The sequence below is a fragment of the Peromyscus leucopus genome, chromosome 5 (genome assembly GCF_004664715.2).
Source record: "Peromyscus leucopus breed LL Stock chromosome 5, UCI_PerLeu_2.1, whole genome shotgun sequence".
Taxonomy (NCBI): Eukaryota; Metazoa; Chordata; class Mammalia; order Rodentia; family Cricetidae; genus Peromyscus; species Peromyscus leucopus.
The window spans coordinates 128,373,985-128,390,983 of record NC_051067.1 but is presented as its reverse complement, the minus strand read 5'-3'; the positions used below and the strand labels follow the sequence as shown (position 1 = coordinate 128,390,983).

The following is a 16,999-nucleotide window of genomic DNA, read 5'->3' as shown; positions in this document are numbered from 1 at the left end:
TTGCCAGATCAAATTTTAAAACTCTAATTATTAGTGTCTCTGTGTGTGTGTAGTGTATGTGTATGTTGAGGTGAGGGTGGGGGACAGGGTATCTTACTGAACGCAGAGTTTGCCGTTTCCGCTGTCCTAGCTGGCCACCGCGTCCCTGGGATCCTCTTGGGTCCTCTGCTGGCACTGTGGTTACAAGCGTACATCAGCATGTTTCTCCTTTACATGGGTACTCGGGTCCCAACTCAAGTCCTCACGTTCGGACAGCAGGTATTGTACCCACTGAACCAGCTCCCCGGTCTCAGCGTGTTAGGTTTTGATACTTTTTAAATGTTATTCTCTGCGCCCTTGCCCCCATTCCTATTTTACGGAAAAGATAACAGTTTTACCATAAATTTATATTCAGGTTGTTTTTTAAATTTCATCATAAAAAGAACCATCTTTCGAGCTAATTCAACTTCTGCAGCGTATATAAACATCCCAAGTTATCTGACATAAGGCTTCTAATAATGTTTAACAAGCTTGGAAAGAACCTCATCTTGTGCAGTGTGTAATGTATTTCTTCAGGAGCATGGTACCCTGCCTGCTATAAAATCTCTGACTTTCTCAATGGCAGGACAAAAGTTCAGGCAGACATATTTATTACGTTCCTCTGTGTTCCTTTAAATGGCATAACCACGCATCCTCTTTTGAGACAGGGCCTCATGTAGCTCAGGATGGCCCATTAAGTGTGTCTTAAAAGCTTTTGTGAAGCTACTGAAATTCTGTTTTATGCCCTTCCTTTTTCTATTTCCCAGGGTACAAGTGGTCTGTATTGCTGGGTTTTCCATTCAGTCCTTTTTATTTGCCTGTGAAAAAATGCAGTTTTTTAGCTTCAATTTCTTAAAATAAATAGTAATAGTAATAATTATAATAATAATCAACTTCACTCCTTAAACAGGTTTTGGGTTTCATAGGATGAGCAGAACATACTGTAGCTCTACACACTCCCTGCTCCTGGAAGACTCTTCCCCTATCAGTGCGCGGCTGCCCTCCCCCACCCCTCCACAGGCAGTGTGGCACTTTGGTTACCGTCGAGCCCACAGGTGCGTCGTCGTCAGTGGGCCGTAGTTCACGCTTTAGGTTCCACTCTGCACATGCTCTGCACAGATGGTCAGTAGTATGTGTCTGCCTCGACAGCATCGTACAGATCAGCATCATGGCCTTCAAAAGCCCGTTTCTTTAATTTCCCTCCTGCCCTCTCACCTGTATAAACCTCATGTCCTATAATGTCTTGTAGCTGGAATATGTAGCCGTTCATGCTGGCCTCTTTCTTAGCGTCAGCAGTTAAAGTTCCTCTGTGCCTTTTCTCGTCTCTGAATGATGATAGATAGTCCATGCTTTCTTTGGATTCTTCATATATGTCCACAGTACCAAGGTTTCTCTGTGTAGCTTTGTGCCTTTCCTGGAACTCGCTTTGGAGAGCAGGCTGGCCTCGAACTCACAGAGATCCACTTGCCTCTGACTCCTGAGTGCTGGGATTAAAGGCATGCACCACCACCGCCCAGCCTCTTGTCTCTTCTTTACATGCCCTTGCTATTAAGTGCAATCTCATAAAACACTCTTATTTGGTAATGTGTCTCCTCAAGCCTTAAACTGCTCAGAACTCTACAGTAGTAGAAGTACTAACTGTAATGTGTAACTGGATGTAAATAAGAAGCCTTGAAATAACATGTAGTGTCTTACCTTCTCCAAACCTCTGATTCCCTTCCGGCTGCCGTGAATCTTAAGCATCCAGGATCCAGATGGAAGATGCTAGTTCCTGGTCCATGACCACCTCTGATACTTGTGTGACGGTTTCCATATGTTCCCTCAGAATCCATTCATCCAGTGCCGTCCTGGTTGTTGCACAGATCCCGACCCTCAAAGGGACACAGCCCTCTGAGAATTGGCAGCATTCTGAATTGTTGCAGTGTGAACTCTGACCCCCAGAAGCAGTCTTTCAGTGGTGAACACAAAAGAGCACTTGCCCAGGAGTACCTCTTAGATTCTCAAGAGACAAACATTGTGTCACATGATACAATGTGTCCATATGATGTCTTCTAGCTTGGGTAGCTCTTTGTGTCAGATGGAGCCAACCTTTTGACATTGGGATTCACTATTGTCATCTATAAAGTTCACATTCAGGACCCATTTAGTTGATGCTGTCAGGGTGGCCCCTTAGCATTTGTGATAACACCAATAAAGTCAGACATAGTCAGGATGGTGGAGGGATATTAGGAATCCACAAGATTGGTGTCCAGGGCTACAGAACATGCTGGATGGGCAACAGGGCCTAGACACTAGCCACCCCTAAAATCTAGGTCCTCATGCAGTGTGGGCAGAGATAATCAAGCAGAGAAATTGCATGGTTCTGTCCAGGTGAAGCTGATGATTGTCCACTTGTACCCAGAAATGTGTTCAGGCCAACCAGGCCTCCTTCTGTTCTTCACCTCTTCGGGGACCCCCAGGAAGTACCCCTACTCTAATTTTATATTTCTCTCTTCTCTAAGTGTATCATCTTATCTGACCTGACTGTTACATAGCACAGGCCCTCCTGGCTCTGTGAGGAGCCAGATGCTGTTCTGGGAGTCAGTCACATGCTGTAGGCTCTGCAGCTGTGCCCAGGGAGCTGGTGGCCAGGGAGCTAGTCAGTGCAGTCACCTAGCTGATCACTTTCTGAATCTCCTGAGGCATCCCAAGGCTTTGAAGATTGGATTTGAAAGGATAGCTTTGGGTAGCTATGACAAGGGAGTCTTTTCCAGAAGCCATCCAGCCTGGAGAACGGAACACATACAGAGTGTAATATCACAGGCATAGTGGAGACAACTCCTTCCCACCATATCCAAACCCACCAGACGACAGACAGTGTTTATCTCCCGTCCCTGGCTCCCCATGGGTCCTCACTGGTTCCACCATCCTCTGACATGGTGACTGTGCCTGCTGGCTTCCCAGTGTCACATCCAGTAATGCAGGCAGAGGTGTGTGTCAGTTAAAGACGTAACAGATTGCTGCTGGTTTGAGTCTTTGAACAAAAAGAATTTTAAAAGGCTGATCTTGTTCTTAATTACCTCATTTCGACTCAATGGAAGAAAAATAACGTTGTGTGCCAGATTTTGATTATTGGAAAAGGCACATGTAGCTCCTGGGTTGTCTGTAAGACAGCCACAGCCTAAGGCTCCCCCTGCTCAGGTCAGGTCAGGCTAAGGTTCAAATCTCCCCACACTCATCCCGAGCTTTTATGCCAGTAGTGTGTCAGCTGTCTGCCAGCTCCCCCTTGTCACTCGGACCTCAAGCAAGCGTCACCTCCTTAGACAGGCAGGACTCCTTCTCACGGCACATCACCTAGCCTGTCTTTTTCAAACGGTTCAGGAAGCCCAGTGTGTGTCTGTCTCCTAGTGACAGAGCCCAAGAGCGGAGCCCCAGCAATGTCATGGCCGTCCCACTCCTGTGATGTGATGGAGCAGCCACTCTAAAGACAGCGCTGGAGGCCCAGCCAGAGGGGACTTCTCACGCAGTCTCCTCCACCGGCTCCTCGGTTTTGAATCTGCAAAAGTTCCCTTCACCTCGGAAGGGGCCTTGGCCCTGAGCAGCTTTGCATGCTGTCTCCCACCCTTGGCTCCCTGCATGGCTGGGAGCTGGGGGAGATAAGGGTGTCTGCCCTCGCCTCGGCTTTTGCAGGGCACCTGCTGAGACCCCAGTGCCACTTGGTGGTGACTGCCCTTGGGTTCTCGTGTGAGCAGACTCTAGGGCTGACTAAGTCGCCCCTGTCTGCACACCCAGTCTCTCTCATCTGCCCCTCAGCCCCAGGATTCTTAATCTGTGCCTTGCCTCGGAAACAGCTTGAATTTTTAGCCCAAGACTGCCAGATGGTTGTTTCATCGAGTAATTGGGGGAGTGATCTTTCCACTGGAGGGTGTTAAATTAACTCTCACCCCACCTTCTAAATCAGAACCAGCCACACTGTCCTTCTCACTCTCACGTAGCTCTCCAGCCCTCCTTTATCATGCCAGCCAGCCACTGTCCCTTTCATTCTGCTAACAGTGCCAGCCACTGTCTTCTTCCTAGTACTGGCCAGTGGCCCCTCCAACGTACCCCAGAGAAGGCCTCAGAAGAGGGACCCAAAAATCTCTCTCTCCCAGCTCCTGCTCCAGCCTTTGCTGCTGGCTTTCCTCTTGACAATGGCAGAGCGCAAGCATGAAGTGCTGTTACTGTAGAGATGTCCAGGGAGAGGCTGCCACGGTGTCCCCTCAGTGGAGACTGGGAACACATTGGCAGACGTCACTCCTCCTCATCATGGTCTCCTGGAAACAGCACTGATTGGTGTCACTGTCACTGAGAGCCGTCTGCACTTGTGGAGTGGGAGCAGGCTGTGGGTGTCCTTCAAGGCCACGTGTGCAGAATGATGTCTGTCCCATTCCAGATGCCAGCCCCTCACAGCTTCCCAGAAGGATGGAGGTGCAGAAATCACAGGTGCATTTGCTTAATTACGCCCCTGAACTTAATTGCAGGTTCCGCCGGCCAGGTGGCCATTACTTTGATTGGTCTCATTAGTCAGACGGGGCCACAAGCAGCTGCATGCACTGCTCTGGGCAGGTTCAGAAAAGGCACTTTGAAATCGTCCGGTCAGGCCCTTTCAGAGTTTCTTCTCAGATGCATAACGAGTTCTTAACAATGAGTGTTATTAATGTCCTGAGCACTTAAGGAGCTGCTGCGAGAGCTTCAGGAGAAAAGGAATGGTGGGAAAGCACACGTGCTCTGCTGACAGAACTGTCAGGCATTCCAGGAAGCGAGGGCGGGCCCGGAGGCTTCCGGTGCGGCCGTAGCAGGGCTATCCTGTGAAGTCGGAAGAGTGGGCCAGCAGCCACATCTGCACATAGGTCGTGAAGAGACATCCTCCCTTTTCCTAATCTGTTCGCTGAGGTAGCCCTCACCACATTTGGGTCTGTAATGTCTACCATTCAGCTTTGCTGACCTTGTTCCTCACACTTTGGAAATCATCAGAAAAGAGATTTCTACCAGCCTGCTTCAAGGCAGTGTGAGGGTGGAGGCATTTTTTAAAGGGGGGGCAGCTACCCTGAGGAAACAAGAGCTCCTCAGAAAGCTTCTGCGAGAGAGAGTGTAAAGTGAGGATGCTCTGCAAGGCTCCATGCTGACCGCCTCTGCTTGCTCACTGCCATCCAGCTGGTCTCGTGTTGGCTGTTTATGACAAACCTCCATCTCTTTGGGGTGGTTTAATATGTCCTATTTTAGCAGGACATGTTTTCTACAGTTTCCTAGGCCCCTTTGTGAGAGATGATGGCAGTACCTGTGCTATAACTAACTCAGTGGCGACTGTGACATTCACGCCATGACTGAGTAGGGACATGCTCTCTGTGCTGTGACTGACAGACCTACTCACTGACTCTCTGACCCTGGAAGGATCAGCAGTGCTGTTGGCTGTGACTGACTGGCCCTGCGGGGACAATGGTCCCTATGCAGGGACTGATGGACCAACAGATCAACAGACTAACAGGCTCTAGGGAGGGACTAATGGTACCCATGCTGTGAGTGGCTGGCTGACTCCCTGACACTGTGTGGGCAGCAGTCCCATGCTCTGACTGGCTGACTGTCTGTGAGGACAATGACTAATGGAATGCTAGGCTGACTGACTCCAGACAGGGAGTGGGGTGCTTATGCTGTAACTGACTGCGTGAGAACAGTGATAACCATGCTGTGACCTAACTGACTGGCTCTGTGTGGGGAGCAGTGTTCGTGCTGTGACTGACCATGTAGACAGTAACTAATGGATTGACAGACGACTATACTGGGGACTGTGGTCCTCATACTGATGTACTCCGTGGGATCTATGGTACCTATGCCATGACGAACCAACTGACTGATGCCCTATGAGGGTGATGGTGCACGTGCTCTGACCGACTGGCTGGCTGACTATCTGGCTGGCTGACTATCATCTGGCTGGATGGTAGTCCCCATGCTGTGACTGACTGACTGATTCCCTGTGAGGGTACCCATGCTGTGGCCTTCTGACTGACTCTCTTTAAGGGCAATGGTATCCATGTTCTGACTGACTGACTAATGGATTGCCAGACTCTGGGGACAATGATACCCATGCTGGATTCTGGGTGGAGACAGACTGACTGACTTACACTCTGATTTTGTTTCTACTCAGATGAGTTCTGGTTTTCCGACGGGTCCTTATCGGATAAATCCAAGTGTGCAGATCCTGGCCTGATGCCGCTACCAGACACAGCCACAGGGTTAGATTGGTCCCATCTTGTGGATGCTGCACGAGCGTTTGAAGGTAAAGATTCACCCACACCCCAGGCCCCTCTGTGTGTCCAGGGAGCATGCTCCTGCAGGGCCTATACTGCAGCTTAGGAACACATGTCTATGTATTGGATCATCTGGCAAATGTTGAATGCTCTGCCCATCTTTGAAGATGAAATAGGAAAAGACTTGGTTCTAAGGAAGCATCTAGATGTGGTCAAATCACTTGGTGAAATCAGTGCTAGGCAAGGGATTTCAAACCCTAAATTCTGCTCCAGATACCAGCTGCCCCCCGATCAGACAATCCCCTTTTCCTCTTTGGCTCCGTTTCTCTGTGTGAAAAGCATGCATGTTTGCCTAGCTCCCACTCTCTCTGTCCTTGGAGCACACTAAGGTGACATGGGAGAGAACTCTCAAGAGGCCAAAGCTGCCAAGTTTGGTAGGACGAGCAGGTGCTGACTTAGTGCCAGTACAGAAGACTCTGACAGGATTGTGTGCTCTGGCAAGTCCCTCTAGCTGTGTGGGCCTCGGCTTCTTCTCACCCTGTGGGGCAGTAGGTCAGTAAACTGGAGAGGGTCAGTTAAGCCTGTGGGTCAGTAGGTTAGTTAAACTTGTGGATTGGCAGGCTGCAGAGGGTCAGATAAGCCTGTGGGTCAGTGAGTCAGTTAAGCCTGTGGATTGGTGGACTGCAGAGATCACTAAAGCCTGTGAATGCATGGGCTGCGGTAGGTCAGTTAAGCCTGTGGATTGGTGGACTGCAGAGGTCAGTAAAGCCTGTGAATCCGTGGGCTGTGGTGGGTCAGTTAAGCCTGTGGGTCAGTGGGCTGCAGTGGTCAGTTAAGCCTATCGGTCGGTGGGCTGTGGTGGGTCAGTTTAAGCCTATCGGTCGGTAGGCTGCGGTGGTCAGTTTAAGCCTATCGGTCGGTGGGCTGCAGTGGTCAGTTAAGCCTATCGGTCGATGGGCTGTGGTGGGTCAGTTTAAGCCTATCGGTCGGTGGGCTGCGGTGGTCAGTTAAGCCCATTGGTTGCTGGGCTGCGGTGGTCAGTTAAGCCTATCGGTCGGTGGGCTGCGGTGGTCAGTTTAAGCCTATCGGTCGGTAGGCTGCGGTGGTCAGTTTAAGCCTATCGGTCGGTGGGCTGTGGTGGTCAGTTTAAGCCTATCGGTCGGTGGGCTGTGGTGGTCAGTTTAAGCCTATCGGTCGGTGGGCTGCGGTGGTCAGTTAAGCCCATTGGTTGCTGGGCTGCGGTGGTCAGTCAAGCCCATCAGTCGGTGGGCTGTAGTGGTCAGTTGAGCCCATCGGTCGGTGGGTTGCAGTGGTCAGTTTAAGCCCATTGGTCGCTGGGCTGTGGTGGTCAGTTGAGCTCCGAGAACCCTTCTGGCTGCCATACTGCTTTTGATCACCACTGAGGCTGTGACTGTCTGGTTGAAGCTGCCGCCTGGGGAGCAGCACACTTTTCCAGCTCATGGGGAACTGTCCACAGAGTACATGAAGAAGCTGATTCCCATTGTTTGGACCTTGTGTGGTGCGGGGCCACAACTCTTAGAGCTTTTGCCGTTTACTACTGGAATTATTTTTCTCATTGTTGTGACCAAGCACCTGCCAAGCCATGGCCTGTGGGAGGACAAACCTGCTTTAGCTCATGGTTTGAGAGGCACCAGTGAAGGCATGCTGGTGGGCAAGCCGTGGGAGTGGGCAGTGGGTACTCATTCACATCACAGCAGACCAGGAAGTGGGGATGCTTACAGACTTCATCCAGCATGATCCCACCTCTTAAGTTCCCACACCTTCCCCAGGCATCATCCCAGCTGGGGAGCGGGTACTCGACACATTAGCCCATGAAAAGACTCTACATACAGACTCTGACAATGCCACATTCTTTCTGCTCCTGCCTCTCCCAGTGGATGAACTGATGTGGGGTCGTTTGATGGGCTGCCTTGCCTTCTGCCCACTGTGAGGCTGTCAGGGCCTTCCAGCCTTAACAGAATATGCTGTCCCCAGGGCTCAGAGCCTCCACTGGCTCTTGACACCTGTCAGTTGCTTGTGGCCCCACCTTGCTACCTGTGACATCTGGCTACAGAAGACCAAGGTCTGCTGCTGTAACCCTGCCTCTCCCCTTGTGACTGGCCTGCCAGAGAGGCCTCCTTTATGCCCATGCCCCTGGGGTGCGAATCTGCCAGTGGAGTTTTGAGACAGGACAGCTGACAGCTGACATGGGACACTTGCGTACAGTGAACATGCCCTCACGACTCCCCCACGAGTGCATCACCCCTTCTGGAAACAGTCTGGGTAGTGTCCTAGTATCCATGTACTCGTTTGTTTCCCTGTCAGAAGCTGCTAACTGTGGAGGGGTAAAGTGTCTTACTGGATTCAGACTTCAGCCAGCATCCATACTGGACAGTCGACACATCTGAAAACGGGGTTTTGAAAATAGAATTTATCAGCCTGTTGGAGTGAAACATCAGTGTAACTGTTTCCTCTGGGTTGGTGATCTTAAATCGGCCTCATCACATTGAACCCAACAGCATTTCCTCATAGCAGAGGGTACTCAGGGGACCCTGATCTAAGATTTCCGTCCCCACGCCCTCTTACCCAGCTGCATGTGGCCTTTTGGATAGAGCGTAGAAGGCAGAAGGATGCGGGTGGGGCTTTTCAGTGATGCAGCCGCCTCCGGGGTGCTCACGCTCCTCGAAGTCACCCCCATAAACTCATTGGCTCACCGTGCTGCCCTGAATGGACTCTTTTCTTTGGTTTGTGGGTGCTGTCTGCATCTGGGATGAATAGATGTTTCTTTCCATCTCCTCAGGAAAACTCACACAACAGACACCACAAGTCTTACTTATGGTAAACAAGAATTCCTCCCTGTCAGTCATGTGTTCCACTGACTTGTTTATTCATCCACCAAAAGGCCATGTCACCTTCATTGAGCTAAAGCTCAAGGTCTTAGATTTTGTTGTGTTATTCAAGAGTAGAGCTGAGGCACCAAATTCATCGTCCCCTCCCCCATTACAACTGTTTGATATGTTTAACTATGATTAGTATGAAGAATGGGGGGTGTTACTGTGACCACAGATGCGTCACCAGGAAGCTTGCCAATGAGCGTGCCTTCCAGAGAGCAACATTCCCAGACCTCGCTGACCACAGGCAGCGAAACAATTCATCAAGAAAACTAGAGGTGAAACTCAAGATCTGAACTTTGGAGATGTGTGAAATGTCACTCTAGTAACTGCCTAAGAAGAATTAAGGAATATGATGGTTCTCTTTTTTATTAGTGAATAATGATGAAAAGAGTGCTACGTGTTAAGTATTTGCCCTGTAGCCATAAAGAGTAGTTCTTAGAGAAATATACAATGCTTTAGAAACATTTTAATGGGAAAATTGCTTGTGGCTCCACCTTACTACCTGTGACATCTGGCTACAGAAGAAAATTAACTTAACTGTACTTTAAAAGATTCCAGGAAGCTGCACGGAGGAGCTAGGGAGGACTGCTCAGTGGGTAAGAGCACTTTCTGCGTAAGTGAAAGGACCTGAGTTCAAATCCCCAGCAGCTACATCAAAAGCTGAACATTGACTGTGCATGCCTGTTATCCAAGGGTGACATTGTGGGGTGGGGCAGAGATGGGCTTGTCCAGGGGCTTGCCAGCCAGCCAGTCTAGCCAAAATGACAAGCTTCCAGCTCAGTGAGACTCTGTGGAAGAGTGTGAGAGAGGAAAACAACTGATGTCCTCCTCTGGCCTCTGTGAGCGTGGGTGTGCACACTCATGTGCATGCAGCACATACACAAACAAATAAAATAAAAGAGATGAAATCCATTTTAAAATTCAACAGCAGATAAAATATCAGTGTATAAATTGATGAATAATCAGTTTTTCTTTGAATATTGATTAACATTTAGCAGATATGATCCCAAACCATAAAAGTGCATGAACAAGACGGAATTAATGTGTGAGAGAAGGTTACCGGAGCTGCAGCAGACCATTGTCCCCTGGAGAAGACACAGGCTCTGTAAGACCTCCCTCTGGCTTGTGTCATGAGACCTTGTGGTGCTTTGGAGTCTTGCTGTCCCCTGCAGAATGCAGACCTGGCCAGCCCAAGCCACCAACCTAATGAGCTGGTTTCCAAGACAGACCTTGGCCAGGCCTGTCATCCCAGCTACTTAAAAGACTTAGCAGGAAGAGAACAAGTTCAGTGCCTGCCTGGGCAGCAGAACCAGATCCTGTCTCAGAAAGTGCAGGGCCCGGCATTAGACATGTAGTATAGACAAAAAACAGAGCTTGGTTCCCTAGGGTGCTCAGTACACAGTTCCCCAGTGTCAGGAATTAGCTGAGAGGCTAAAGGGAACCTGTCACCAGACAACCTAGAGATGGCAGCCCACTGGCAGTACCTTAGCTGACTTCTGGTGGGGCTCTTACTCAACACAATACTCTTGGCACCTCCTTCATCTTGATGGTAGGAAGCCAGGCATCTGACACGTTCTGTGGCTTCTGCTGGGCTTCTTCCATTTGCACTGAATACTGGGTGCCACCTCTTCCCACCCCACCCATCATTCCTCCACATTTTATCATTATATATTCTCTGGGTGGCACTAAAGAGAGATTAAAAGAAGTTATTGAGGAATGTCAACTACATAGGAATAAACTTCATGGTGACATAATTGAGTATTTATTGCAAGAAAAAAATGGGGGATGAGGAACAAAAGCCCAGAGTACAGAGGTCATTGAAAAGCCATTCGAGAATATTCCAAAATACCCAATATCACTCAAAACTACCAAGTGTACAGTGAATTGTTTTCAGTTAAAAAGAATAATGGTGCCCTTGTGCGAGGCTTTCCTGAAATCTAGAGGCAGCTTTCTTGTGTAATAGAATTCTTTCCTTTTTACATCTCTGAAAGAGAGAGCCCCATTGAGACAGCCTTGGTCTGTAGGATTACAGTGAGAAAATTTACATGAAATTCTGTAGTAGACTGAGATTATTCATTGTTACAGGCAAGAGTTTAACTAGTTTAATAAAAGAAAAGCTTTAATTATAGTAAGTTAGTAGGTAAAGTAATTAAGAGTGATTATTCTAATTTCCTGAAAGTATATCTAATAGAATTGGGACCTATTTCTAATAAAAGATAAGATTTGAGAGATCCTTCCAAAGTCTCAAGAAGGATATATCCTTATTCCCGGATAGTCTACATAATGCAATTGGGAATATGTTGATGAGCAGGGCTTTCAAGTTCAGAAATTAAACAAGGGAACTGCCTTAGTTACTGTCTCATTGCTGTAATAAAATGCCCTGGCAGAGCATCTTAAGGGAGAAAGCATTTATTTTGGCTCACAGTTCCAGAGAGACACAGTCCACTGTGGCAGAGAAGGCATGTCACGGCCACCTACAGCAATGGACACTGGCTGATCCCATTGTATCCACACTCAGAAAACAAGGGAAGGAGCTGGAAGTGGGCCAGGCTCTAAAGCCCCAGGGCCCTCAGAGACCCCTTCTTCAGCAAGGCTCCACCTCCTCAGGGTTCTACAACCTTCCCAAGCAGTGCCATCAGCTGGGTACCAGGTGTTAAAACACGTGAACCTGTAGAGAACACACATGCAGACCACAATAGGAACCCATTGAAACCATATCCTTTCATGTTTGTATTGGAATCCTTGACATATACAGTGCAGTATGGGAGGGAGAAAAAAGAATGAATATCAGTAGTTTAAAATTGTAGCCATGTTAATATATCGAGAAGGTAGGATCGAATGGAAATTATTAAAGATTCTAAAATTGCTGAGCAGTGGTGGCACACACCTTTAATCTCAGCACTCAGGAGACAGAGGCAGATGGATTGCTGTGAGTTCAAGGCCAGCCTGGTCTACAGAGCAAGTTCCAGGACAGTCAGGGCTATAGAGAAACTGTGTCTTGGGGGAAAAAAATTTCTAAAATTAACTAGATAAACAGTTTTTTAAAGTATTCCTGATTTTTCTAGCTACTATTTCTACATAATAAGCCATCCCAAAATTTATAGCTATCACCATCAGTGGTCTGTTTCTTCCAGTGCCGTGAGTTAGTTGGCTAAGGCTCAGCTGGGTGGTTCTTCTGCTCCACAGGCAACCAGAGCACATGCTTGGAGCTTGGCTGTGTCAGGCTCATCTGGAGGACCCCACTCTGTCTGGAATAGCCATACCTTGACTGAACTCTGTACCCATTAGGGTCACTGCACATTTTCATGCATGATGGAATCCCTAGTAGAATAAAAGCGGTTCATTTAAAAAAAAAAAAAAAAAAAAAAAAAAAAAAGCAGTTCTGTGATTGTTTCATGTCTGATCTGAGAAGTCCCAGGCTATGATACCTGCCATCATCTGTGACAAAGCAAGTCTCAAGGACAGTCAGACACTAGGGTGGACTCTGATCAACACCTTATGACAGGCTGTTGTGTTCACATGGCAGAGGGAGGTATGGTTGGCTCAGGTTCCACATGCAGTCAGTGTTAACAGCCTTGAAGGACACCTTAAGCAAACCAGCAAGCTCCAGCTATGTGTTCTTTGGAAATCAAGCCATCGTTAGAATTACAATGAGAGAACAGAGACGCTCTTAAGTAACTGTAGAGTCTTAATATAGACAAGGACAGGAATGGATAGAATCCTCGGTGGTAAAAATGACAGTCCTTTTTGAATTAATTTGAGATAAGTGCAGTTTCCACTCAGCTATCTAAAGATATGCTAAGAACTTAATTGCACCCATTTAGAAAAATGATGAACAGTATTCAACAAAAAACCTATTATAAATCAATAATAATTAAATAGCGTAATAATGATTCAAAAATAGAATAAGTCCTTTTGAAAAAATAAAGAACATAGGCATCAGAATGTATTTAACACCTAAATGAGAAAGCAATTTATATACTAGAAAAGTCAACTTTATAAAAAGTGAAAATTATTCAATATTACCATTTGGAAGATTTAATTATGCAGTAATGAGAGAACATGTGAAATATAATATGGCCAGATATACATACATATATGTATATATGACCTTTTATGAGCCTGAAAGAGGGATGTGGTGAACTGTAGAGAAAGGTTTATAATGAATGTGGTAGATAAAGCCAAGATGTGTGCAGTGTGTAAATGAACAGCGGAAAGACGCTGCCTCCGTGGTAAACAAATGAGGTGCGTGGCTGCAGCCCGCTGAAGAAGACTCGGTAACTAAGTGTGCAAACAATGTTCATGTAAATTTCAATGATAATGAGCTATGGGCACTCACCTACTCTGTGGGAAAAACAATTCTGCTCCAGGAAGCCACAAAGAACACTCAAAGCCAGTGTCGTTCTGCAGATTATAAAGCAATCCATCTTCTCGTTCAAGTACAGTGACAGTTCATAGCCAGGCCAGAAAAATGTACCGCATCCCCTCCCCAGATCTGAAATCTCATTCCTAAGAACTAGCTGATAGCAAATTATTCAGTATATAAAATAATATAGCATAATTAAGATCAGTTAGAAGTAGATAGATAACCAGAGTGTAACCCAAAAAGCACACGTCAAGAGTGGAGAATTCTTGGTCTAGGATTGAAAGGGTGATCTAGGTACTAATAGCATCAGCCCGGGGCTGGCAACTCCCCTGTACTGTGACAGTCACATTTAAGATCTGGCTGGGTCACATGCCAAGCTTTATTTTAATATGTCCAGTTCTGTTTGGTGTGGGATGTGATAATGTCCTTCACCTGTCAGAGTTCCTGAACGGAATTGCAGATTTGCCTAGTACAGCAAAATCCTTAGCCGTCTGTCTACCATGTAGTGCTCAGCTTATCTTTTGCTTCTTGAAATAATGTTTTCTAGACTGTCCCTGACTCATTTTCTTAGTGATTCTTTCCACTTTGTAGTGGTTCAAGAGCAATGTATCTTCCATAGAAACTGCATTTGGAATCTGCAGTGCATTGGGACCCTCTCCCAAGGTGCTGCTTGTGGTTCCTTCAGCCCCGTAAGCACAATGGGGAACTGTAGGCACTTTTAAGTGTACTGTGCAGCCAGGCTGTGATGTCCTGTAGCCGGTGTGTTACTTGCATTTCTGATAATGTGTTATTAGTGTGTTCACTTAAATCCAGGCTTAACAGGATGTGACCTTGTGAATGGGATCAGAGCTAAGTAGAAAATCTGGCTGTGGGTCAGACTGAGTCTGGGAAGGGAAGTGGAGTCTCTTTTAAAAGTCCTCCCATTAAAGGGCTGGGAGACAGCTCAGTCAGAGTGCTAGCCATGCAGCTGAGGACCTGAGTTTGACCTGCAGAACCTGTATGAAAGCCAGGCACGGTCCCTCACACTTGTAATCTCAGTGCTGGGAAAGCAGAGGCTCTCAAATCCCTGGGACTCACTAGCCAGCCAGCGAATGTACCTAAATCAGTGAGTGTTCAAAGCCAATGAGAGGCCATGTTTCAAGAAACAAGGTTGACAGCATCCTGAGGAATAATAGCCAGAGTTGACCTCTGGCCTACACACACACACACACACACACACACACACACACACACACACACACACACATGCACCTGCACATACATGAGCGTGCACATACACACAGGTCATTGACAGCATCCTGAGGAATAATAGCCAGAGTTGACCTCTGGCCTACACACACACACACACACACACACACACACACACACACACACACACACACACACACGCACGCACGCACCTGCACATACATGAGCGTGCACATACACACAGGTCGTGGAGTTAGCTGCTGTCATTCATCATCAAAGTATCAGGAGCCAGCCAGTGTGGTTCTGATAGTTTCCTCTTACATGCTGAAGTGGAGAACAAGTGTGCTTGTCTCCAGCCTGAGGAGGCCTGTCCTCTAAATGCCCAGTATTTACCATGGGTGATAACTATCACCATGTCTCCAGGACTGAGTGTGGGACATGTGTGCTTACATGCATTTAATGCCTATGCTGGGCTGCTATGGGAATTAGATGACCACATGAGCATATTATATATATTGTCTATTAAACTGTGCCTTTTGATGTATTTAATGCCAATGCTGGCCTTCTGTGGGAATTAGATGACCAAATGGACATATTAAACGTATTAAGTCTGTGCCTTTAATATATGCTCCATGTGTCTTTGGTTTCTTAAAAAGCTTAATCATAAACTTTGAGGATGAAAATTTTTTTGGTTTTAAATATTAAGCACAAAGTTGATAAAAGTCTTAAAGTTATTGATGTCTGACACCTGTGTCCGAGCACAAACAGAACTCAGCATGCTGGATGCCTCCTGATGATAATGTAAATGGTGGAGGAAGTAGAGAACACTGACCACTCTGGAGATGGAAACTGTATAGTAAATCTGCTTAAATCCCCTACGCAGCAAATAGAAAGGGTTTCAGGCCAAGGCAGAGCTGTGTCTTGAGCAGAGGCTAATTCCAGGGCTCTTTCCTTCCCATCACTCAGACCAGCTCTGCCTCTTTGCATTCCTCGGAGACTGACAAAGGCCCGACCAGGGTGTGTGTTTCTGTGGGAAGTTCAGTGTGTTCTGTTTCTTTCCTGTCAGCTGAGCCGCTTTCCTGCAGCCCAGGAAGCACGGGTGTCCAGTCAGAGCCTCTGCTTCTTCCTCCCCAGCTGCAGAGCCCCTGCAAGTCTCCTCCTCTGTGGTTCTGACACACAGACCAGAGCCGCCGCCTCTGTGGAACAGTGCAGTTACCTAGCCACTTTGCCATCCACGGAGCCTCTGGTACCTTTACTAGGACTGCTCATCCCTGTAGCCACTGCTCACACCACTGCCAGCCCTGCAGGTGTAGCTTGAAGTCTCGGGGTGATTTACCTTCACCGTCTTGTTGTTTTAGCCCTAAAATTGTCATTGAATAGCGTATGGATTACTCTTCCTCTTGTATAATGCTATGTGCATTCAGATCTTTAAAAATGACGTTGGGTGCTGGGGAGATGGCTCACTCATTAGATGCTGGCCTTGCAAGTGTGAAGACCTAGTGAAAAGGCTGGGCACACCATGCACACTTACAATCGCAATACTGAGGAAGTGGAGCCATGAGGACCCATGGGGATTTGCTGACCAGTCACCTTAGTAGAATCTGCAAGTTCAAGGCCAAGGGAGAGAACTTGTCTCTAAAAATAAAAAGGAAGGTAGACCCACCTGTGAAGCAATACCCTAAATTGATCTCTGATCTCGACATTTGAACATACATGCACATTGCCCCCACCCCACATGAACAGCTACAATGAAGTTGAAATAAGTATAAACATACCTAAAGGGGTGAATTGTCTGTCCCTCAAGCATGTCTGATGTCGCCATTAGCCAAGCCTGCTTAGCATTTGGGAACAGGAGGGGCAGAGCAAATAGGCTGCCCCACAGGGTTCAGCTGCCGGGCCTGAGCTGGGCCTGCATACAACATCCACTCTGCCATGCTTGCCTGTTCTGTGCTTTTATTTGTACCCTGTGGTTTCGGGTCAGGTCACGTGATGGCAGGGCATTTGCCATCGTAGAAGTAAGCTGCAGAGGCAAAGAGCTTTCCTGGAAAGTGTCAGGAAGACGAGTCTCATTAGAAAGTCATTCAGTGTCGGCTCAGAAGAGTAGCATCCATGTGCCCAGAGTCCCCAGCCTGCTCTTCCGGTACACACTCCCTGGGTGGCAAGGTCTGCACTGGCTTCTGCCCCCTGGCCAGAGGACCATGTGACTCGCTGAGGCTGCCGGGAACATGTCCTGTTCGGCTCCTGTGTGGAGATTTCTAAAGTAAGGCAGA

At 47.6% G+C, this 16,999-nt stretch overlaps 1 protein-coding gene across 3 annotated transcripts in view; it reads left to right on the top strand.

The window, feature by feature from the left end:
• Positions 1 to 16,999, top strand: part of Sipa1l2 (signal induced proliferation associated 1 like 2) — a 170,187-nt gene that overhangs the window by 146,123 nt on the left and 7,065 nt on the right. For all 3 annotated transcript variants that reach the window (XM_028889815.2, XM_037206358.1, XM_028889814.2), the window contains exon 19: positions 6,179 to 6,310. In XM_028889815.2, coding sequence (XP_028745648.1) covers positions 6,179 to 6,310 — 132 coding nt within the window. The remainder of the gene's footprint in view (positions 1 to 6,178; positions 6,311 to 16,999) is intronic.